At 31.6% G+C, this 9,748-nt stretch overlaps 1 protein-coding gene across 1 annotated transcript in view; it reads left to right on the forward strand.

Annotated features, from left to right (window-relative positions):
* LOC111633757 (ubiquitin carboxyl-terminal hydrolase 10-like) overlaps positions 1-9,748 on the forward strand; it is a 136,737-nt gene that overhangs the window by 39,744 nt on the left and 87,245 nt on the right. The window contains exon 2 of the mRNA XM_023378378.1: positions 3,829-3,924. Coding sequence (XP_023234146.1) covers positions 3,829-3,924 — 96 coding nt within the window. The remainder of the gene's footprint in view (positions 1-3,828; positions 3,925-9,748) is intronic.

Raw genomic sequence — 9,748 nt, forward strand, 5'->3', positions numbered from 1 at the left:
ATATTTGCAACTGTTCGTTATTGAACGGCAAATCTGTCTTTTGTCTGATATTCAATGTTTATATTGCAGCTTTAAAAGATGACTATTGTTCATTATTTTTATCAAAATATTTCAAATTATACAGAATATTATAGAAGTTATTGTAAATAATGTGTAAATTTTTTTTCTTAAACTCTTTTAATCTCAAAATTTTTCTGCTGAATTTTCAATCTCTTACTCAAAATTTCTGTTTACTTTTGATATATATTTAGAAAAATTACTTTACATAAGAGTTTATCACACCAAGTAACCAATCTAACATATTTTAAAATTATGTACAGTACAGTAAAAATAAAAAATTTTAAAAATGTCTTAGATTGGTCACTCGATGTGATATACTCCTACGTAACTATATAACTACCTTTAACGTTATATAACTGCCTTTGTAGTTATATAAATCAAATACTACAATATAACGAACACTAAAGCGAAAAGCATAAAATGTGTTTGGTTATATCAGCCTTCCATTGTTACGTTTATCGCGGTACTTGAAAGATACGCAATAATACAAGTTCATCCATCAAGTAGTAAGCAATTAAATCAGCCATATAATATCTTAAAATATTTAAGATATCATTTTTTCCTTAATATTAACTCTAAGGAACTGTACCATTCGCAGCCGAATATTAAAACAGTAGAGCGTTGTTTATCCGAAGGTCGGTTATCCGAAGGAATTCCAGTCGACAAATTTAAATTTTCGCCAGTGCTGTGGCGCTGTAATCTTTGGCTATGTCTTCGGCTACTCAAATATTTTACGTTTTTGATACTAAATTAACTTCTGAAGTATAATTTTTTATTGTTTTTATATTTTTCAATATATTTATTTTGTTTGTACAAAATAAAAAAATAATTTTTAATGATACAATAGTCTTCGTTAGGCTTAACATCGACGAAAATTCAACGTGAAGCGACTCACAACGGAGAAAAATTTCAACACGGGATAAATTAATATATTTTTTCGTACATAATTGGTTATCCGAACAACCCCAGTCCCCAATTGATTCGGATAAATGACGCTCTACTGTATTTTCGAATTTATTTTTTTTTTATTTTAATTTTCAAAAATGTGCACCTGCATCGGTCATTATAGTACCACGTCATACATAGCTGCCATGCTGTCATGATTTTTTTTTTTTTTGGTCCTTAAAATTGATTGACAGGCCTTGGCAGTTTGCTTTAAAAATTTCTAATGTCTCCCAATTCTGTAGTTGGTTTATATGACGAGTTTGCCGGATTATTGTCACTTGTGTAGTTCAGGTATAATGCTGTTCTCATTGGCATATATAGCTAAAGTGGTAGTGCTTTTCTTTTCAATATCCATTTTATGTTCACAGAGGCATTGTTTGAGCGATCTTTTTATAGATCTGATATATACAAGGTCCCTGTTGAATCTGTTATCTCTTAACGGAATCTTATATACTCCCAGTGTTCTTTTGATTTCTGTTCTATCTTTCTCATTCCGTAGCATGTCGAATGTATCTGGCTTACATCTATAGCCTATTTTTTGCATTAGTATAAGCCCCAGTTTCTCAATATAGCGAATGCATATGGCACTCGTAAGTTATAGCGATACAATAGGGAGGTGTATCCTCCTGTGAACCATTTTTCATAGCCCTATTCAATTGATCTTTGGGTTTGATTTTTTTGTTCGTCATTCTATATATTAAGCTTTTATTATAGCTGTGGTTTTCAGCAATTTTTGCTAGTCTTCTTATTTCCATCCATTTTATCTTGTTCTCTGTTACATTGTGCGTAGGCTCTTCTGGTAAGTGCTCTAAAGGCTGTGATTTTGTAGTTGTATGGATCGTTAGAGCACTTACCAGAAGAGCCTATACACAATTCATTGTTTGTGAATTGTTTTGCACATCTTCAAATGTCATTAAATGTTATGCTGCAGGATCTTTTGCTATGTCCAAACTGGTTTATTGAGTGGTAACAGAACATTGTTCAAATGTTGTTACATAGATGTGAACAAAGCTTAAGGTGTATACTGCTTTTTTTTTTTTTAATTGTTGGTCCAAGGCGTATTACCATGTTCACAGACCAGAATTTTATCAGTCTGAAGAAAAATATTTGATTGTACTGATGCTATCACAGTTAATTACATGTGACATTTAAATAGTAATCTATTGTTACTCTTTAAAATTACCTTCTCAATAACTGGAACAAATTACTAAACACATTACAAAACCTTTAACATTCAGTAATGAAAACTTTTACATTAAAAATTTTCATTACTTTATCTTAAAGGTTTTGTTAAATGTTTTTAGAGTTACTCTACATACTTTATTACATACAGTAACTCTATATAAGCATAAATATGCATAATTCATAGTCACATATAATTATTGGTCCACAATGAGAAAAAGAATGAAAAATTACAAATGTACAGTATTCATATTTTTTACTGGATGCTTGCCCTCTTGTATTTAAAAACAAAACTATTTTATCTGGGTTGTTTGAATTGTTCTTGTGTATTGTCAGCAGTAAAGATGAATAGCAATAGGAAAAGCAAAGCTTTCTGTTGCATTCCAAATCCATACAGGAGCCCAATGTAAGTTTTAATCTATTCCCACATGAAAAACAGATGATTCTTTGGAAATCAGAATTCAGAGAAACTCATAAATGTAACCAACAGAAAGAGTGGATTTGACTGTTAAGAACTGGAAAACAGTTTCCTGATTGTCCAGCTTTACAAGAAAAATTTATGTTGTCAATTTTATAAAATTTTTCCTTAAAATTAAAATGCCAGTAATTTCATGTGGGACAGGTGCCATTTGACAGATGTCAAAGATGAAGTTTGAACATAGAGCACAACTATGTATAGAATGATTGTGGTAATTTCTTTTGATAATACCACATAAAATGACATGTCTTTCTAACAGTAATTGTAAGTGTTTATAAGAGAGCAGAAGAAATTAGAATTTGTGTGCATAATGATGAGAGGTTCAGATTATAGATTGAAATTATGTGAACTCTATGAGGTTGTGTCAGGACCGAGTGTTTACATAGAGGAGTCAACTGTATATAAGTTTGCTTGCAGAATTCCTGAAAATGACCCATTGAACTCCATAGTTTTACAGAACAGTTTGAATAATTGTTGGAATAAACTATTTTTTATGTGGTTATAAAAATTAACATTTAAGTCATATTTTATGTATTGTGCATACAAATAATTGTATGGGTTTCATGATTTCTTTTTACACATTTCACTGACAACATTGACACGCCTGCATCAATAGGTAGGAAAACTTTGTTCTTTTCATATTCTCACATTTACATAGTTATGCATTTGTCTGCCAGGTGGCAAGTTTTCAAAAATGATTATTAATAGCAGTGAAAAGTTTATTGTATCCTGGAATTTCCAAAAATTAGTCCATTGTGTTCAGCAGCATTTCTGTATGAAATTCCAGAAGATCTGCAATTGCCAGATCTGACATCTGGTAATTGTATTCACAGGTGGTATGGAACTGCAGGTGCATATCAGAGCTGCCATTAAAACTGTCAACACAGGCATGCTGCAGCAAGTGTGGGACAAACTGGACTAGTGTGTAGATATCTGTAGAGTGCACATATTGAACATTTCTAACATATGTAAAAAAAACAGAGGGGTCTTGCAAAATAAAAAATAAATTGCAATTCTATTCCAATGTGTGGTGATTTTTTTTAAACTGATAGTCATTTTGAATAGTGCTGTATATTTACAATATAGGAAGTACTGCTGATTTACATTTTTATAAATATTTGTATATAAATATAAATTACTGATAGTTTAATATTTATTTTTAGGATCTAAAGTTTTTAGATGAAACTGATCTTTCTTCAGAGGAGCAGAAGACTATTCAAGATATCCTTAATCCTGCTAATAGTGCTTCTGGAGTAGAGGTATTTATTATTATTTTTTTATATTTGTGTAAACAATAATTAAAGGAAAAATTTTCAAGGATAAAAAACATGTAGACATTAGTATTGTATTTTGGAGAAATAGAACACTATAATGCTGTTTATTACATACTGAATAAATATTTAAGGGAAAAGGTTGTTTATTAATCAAGGAACAACAATTGTTGATGATTTAAAATGAAATTAAAATAATCCAAAGTTAGACCAAGGTTTCTTCAAAAACAATTCTTACTATATTTTAAAGAATTGTTTTAAAAAATTTTTTAAAGAGTGAAGTTAATTTTGCTATTATGTGTTTTATTGCAGTGTAATTACAGATTAATTTAAAGAAACAAAATGTAAAAAGAGATTTGTGTTGCTTTTTGTCAGATTTGCAGTGAAGACAATAATCTATTATTTTCAGGGTTTAGAAATACAATTTTTGAAATTTTCTGTTTGATAAAATATAATATTTAATATAAAACATGACTCATTTCTGTTTTGTGAATTATATTAAAATTGTTTGTCTGTTTTTTCAATGGTCAGATAGTTTCAAATAAATTCAGTAAAAAATATTTTTTTTCTTCTCTTGGTACTTTCATACATTCACATTCCATTATTATTGTGATGTAATGAAACAATTCACTCAATTTGTTCACTGGTATCTAAAAGCTGGGCGTAACAGTGGTAATTGTAATGGGCAAAGTTTCTCTGCAGTTCCTTAAGAGTGTGTTCAAAGATTGCCATTTTGCATCTTTGCAATGAAGTTTAAATCGTGGCTTAATGCATATAAAGCTTTTATTAATCCATAGTTTCTTGTTGAAAACTACTACAAGAAGCTGTGGATTAATGAAAGCTTGCTATTCAGCTTGAAAATGGTGTAAGAAGAGAGACATAGTTGGCATTTACTGAGACAAATCTGGAATTCCAACTTTTATGAGAAAAGAATTGTGCAAGAAAAAAAAATGCAAACTTACTTGGAAAGTTTGCATTTTTTTTTTTTTTTCTTGCCAAACTACTTGCAGAAGATTCTTCAAACAAGATCCTGGTAAAAGGTTATGTTAATATGCAAAAAATCTCTTCCAGTCATTCTAAAAACTTCTACACCTTCAAATATAGCAGTTCTGTATCAATTTAGAGTTAAAGTTCATAAAGATGGATGGCTGTTTGGGACAGTGATAGAAAAATCGTGAGGAAAAGAAACTTCATTATGTTCTATCTAAAGCTAACAGTAACAGTTTAGCAGATGTAAAAGCACTTGCCTCCATCTCTTTAGATAACAATGACTTTCTTACTGTCTTAGACTGCAAGTATATTCCCATCCATCAAAAGTGGTGATAGCTCTCAGACAGTGTATATGCAAAAAGTTCAGTATACCTATTCATCAGTTCAAAATAGTCACTGATTGCATTGATCATGTTCTTAACAATTCATATTCTGTTTGGAAAACAAATGTAGAGGTGTCCCAATGGGAACTCCATCCTCCAGTGACATTACTGAACTGATTCTTAAATGGATAGAAAATCCCTGTATGAAAGCTTGTTCCAAATATATCAAATTCATTCTACATTATGTAGATGACATGGATTGTTAGTGATTTGGAGAGACCATCAAAATTCAATCAAACTTATTAACAAAAATGTAGTAAGCATACCAGTCTCTTTATTCAAATTAATTTCTTCAATATAACTGTATATAAATGTAATAATTGCCTTGGTATTAAAATCTATCATAAACATACAGTAGAGTGTTGATTATCCAAATGCCGATCAACGAAAAGCGTTCCAGTCAGACTGTATCGTGCTGAATCAAATGTTTTTGATATTAGATTAACTTCTAAAGTATAATTTTTTTTGTTTTTACATTTTTCAATATATTTATTTTGTTTGTACAAAATAAAGAAATAATTTTTAATGATACAATAGCCACGATTATTATTATAAAAATTTTTGTTAGGCTTAACATTGACAAAAATTCAACACAAAGCGACACGCAACGGAGAAAAATTTAAACATGGGATATACTAATATGAGGTCTGTTCAAAAAATATGCGGACTTTTTGAATTGCGTGGCTCCAGTTGGTTCCAGGGGAATCTGCTCGGTGTTGCTAGGATTTGTACCGATCGTCTGGTGATAAAGCCATTTCTCAATTACAGATATCTTGATTTGTTGATTAGCTATACGGTTTTTAGTGAAATGCGATTTTTTTCGTTTGTCGGATTTCAGAATGAATGACCTGATGGAGCAACAACTTGCTGTGAAATTTTGTGTTAAACTTGGAAAATCTGCAACTGAAACATTTGCTATGCTCAACATGGCTTACAGTGATGTTGCTATGAAGTGTATGGCATGTTTCAAGTGGTCCCCCAGACCCAAAAAAGCTCACCAAGTTCGATCCAATGTCAAGATGATGCTGACAGTTTTCTTTGATGCTAAGGGTTTTGTTCACCACAAGTACCTTCCCCAAGGCTCCACAGTGAACCAGACTTACTACATTGAAGTTCTGAAACATCTGAGGGACGCCATCCATCGCAAAAATCCAGAAATGTGGAAGAGTGCCGACTGGTTTCTCCATCACGACAATGCTCCAGCCCATCCAGCCCATTCATCCCTCAGAACTCGTGAGTTTATGGTCAAACACTCGATCACTGTTCTTTTCCACTCCTCCTACACTCCTTAACATGCTCCTTGTGACTTTTTCTTGTTCCGCAAAGTCAAAAGTCCCTTGAAAGGAAGGAGATTTGAGATGATTCCCGAGATTAAGGCAAATGCGACAAAGGCGTTGAAGGACATTACAAAAGAAACATACTAGGACTGTTTCAACAAATGGAAACATCATTGGGATAAGTGTGTGTGTTCAGAAGGAGAGAACTTTGAATGTGACCCAGACATGTAACTTCTATATAAAGTACATTTTGTTTTATGACGCCAGTCCACATATTTTTTGAACAGACCTCGTATACCATATTAATAATGTATTTTTTCGTACATAATCCAAAAAATCTATTTTCCGAACAACCCAGTCCCCAATTGATTCGGATAATTGACGTTTTACTGTAGTACCACAAACTCATTCATATACTGGGATTCCCATGATACCATCTCTCACAAACTGGCCACATTTAGATCACTTGTGTCAAAAGTAACCAAGTTTTCACCATGGTCACAGGCAAGTCTGCTACTGATCAAGTGACATCTTAAACCAGATCTTTAGATCATAAATTGGCTATAAAAGGTTATCAACAGTAATAACCATTTTCTGCTGCATTAAAACCAGGTATCTATTCTGTCATTTTGAAAAAAAAAAAAAAACAGTATAATGAACAGTTCTTGTAAATAGGATCTACTATAAGAGCTATTTTAAAAAAAAATAGCTGAATGCAAATGCACTATCGTATATGACCCTAACAGTTTTCAAACTGCACTTACAAATTGGATTTGTGAAAAAGATGTAGAGGTTTTCTGGGACACCTAATTATCTGAAAGTGTAACAACAGATGTATAATTAGAATTTTGGAACAAATTTATATTTGTCATTTCTAAACACCTGTCCATTATTAACTAGGATGCCATTTTATTAAACGTTTCTTTGTTTTTTATACTTAATACAATAAATACCTCTAAAATCATTAAGAATTTAGTAAAAGGCTTAAATTTATTTTATTCATTTATATAGTATTAATATTGTATTTTCAGTTATATTTTTCCAATCTGTTCCAGTATGTANGTTATGGGCTTAAGGGGTTAAAGAAAATTAATAAACATCTAATTGAATTTCTCCAGATTCATATATCATATACAGGTATACTTGAGTTACGTCGTTCTCGATTATATATTGTCAAAAAATATATGGAATAATAAAAATGTTTAAGTTGTTTTATTCGATTTTACATCCATCCGCCACAAATATTGAAGTTGTAATATCACTAGAAGTGTTAAAGCACATGAAATCATATTAAAATATGTACAGTACATTTATAGTAAATGTTAATATAATAATCATAAATCCTAGAGAACAAAACATGAAAACATCTGTGTTTCTGTGTTGTCTTCTTATTTAGCAGTTCTTATTAAGTGCTCAATATTGGTGTTTTCCACATAGCTCCAATATCTACCGTTTGGGATCATTGTCAGTGCCACTCGATATTGGTAAATTTAATATGAATTGGTTTATTTTCTACTGTCGCAAGATTTAATAACTGTATTTTCTACTGTCGCAAGGTTTAATAACTGTATTTGTTATTTAACCTTACAAAATCATCTTATTTTATGTCTTAGAGCAAACCACATTCACAAATAGAGTCCACGATGTACTGTAAATATTGCCAAATTATAAACATGTATACATTTACAAGTATTGTACTGTATGTACATGAATTCGTAAATTTAGATTACTTGTTTTCTATACTAAATTAAAATTTATTTATTTGTAAGCTTAAAATATATTCTTATTAGCCATATATTATTAAAAATGCATTTATCAATAAACTACAGAACTGGGAATGGTTATTTGTGGTTTAGCCTAGTGACAAGTAAATTCGGAGACAGGTAAATTCGACTTATGTCATTTTTTGACTTAAGTCGCCTCTCCTGGAACCAATTACCGACGTAAGGCGAGGTATACCTGTATTGTTAAAAGTATTAAATTTTAAATACACATTGATATTAGAATTATTTCTTAATTAAAAGGGATGATGATTTGACAATGAAAATGCGTACAAAAAATGAAAGCACATAGATAAAATGACAATCACAATGAGGATAAGGAAATTTCCTGAAAATAATTTGAAAGCATTATTATTTATAAATTGGATAAATGTACAGCAGTACATCATACCATATTATGTTGTGAGCTGCCGGGAGGATTGGGAATTTCCTCTCCTTCCCAGTAACCTACTTTCTTGTCAAGGATGGCATTTATGTTTTGTTACGCGTTACGCGAGCGAAGGAGAGTCAGAGGGGTCGACGGTAAGACGTTGGCTAAGTCCAGTAAAGACATCATTTAAAAACAAAACAAGAGTTTATTACAATCATCTACGGAAAAAATTTATAAACCTAATTACTCTAAGTTCCGTTATATCAACCTATCCTGCTACTACGCGGATGGCAGAGAGAGAGAGTTTACAAATATGCGTTCATACCTCTTTGTGTATATCAGTGGGATATTCTTCCGTGATATTGTCCAAATGGATTCTGGGGTGTGACACAAGTGTAGGTCAGTGAGGGGGAAGGCGATGTCTGACTTCAATGTTTCAACTCAAAATCGGCGATTCCCCCCAAGAAGGGAAAAAGGATGGCTTTTATACTTTTTGTGGTGGGAAAATTAGTCAGGTGATCAATTGTTATAGCAGGTGTGGGGTTAAAGGTGGTGATAAAATGGCGACAATATGACAAATTCTGCCTGTAAGTGTAAACTATGCACGGATTCCTTGTGAGAATGTTTATATTAAGAAGGCGATGTCTGACTCTATACAGTCGACCCCCCCTATAACGTACGTTCCTATAACGACAATTCCTATAACGTAGCGAAAAAATTGTAGAAACTTTCGTATAACGTACCTCCTATAACGTCGTTTCGCGAGAAGATTGATAGAGTCTGGACCAATAGTGGATGAGCAGCCGAACTACTTTCCTCCGACCCTGCGCCACGCTACGGAGCGGCTAAATTGAGTTTGCTATCGTCTGTTTAGTATTATATATAAATTATATATAAATTAGGTACTGTACATATAATTATATATTAATTATATATAAATTAGGTACTGTATATATAATTATATATTAACTTAATTTATTGTAACTTTATTATAATTATATATATGCTTTC

Source organism: Centruroides sculpturatus, unplaced genomic scaffold (assembly GCF_000671375.1).
Source record: "Centruroides sculpturatus isolate CEXI.00-Female unplaced genomic scaffold, Cexi_2.0 scaffold737, whole genome shotgun sequence".
NCBI lineage: Eukaryota > Metazoa > Arthropoda > Arachnida > Scorpiones > Buthidae > Centruroides > Centruroides sculpturatus.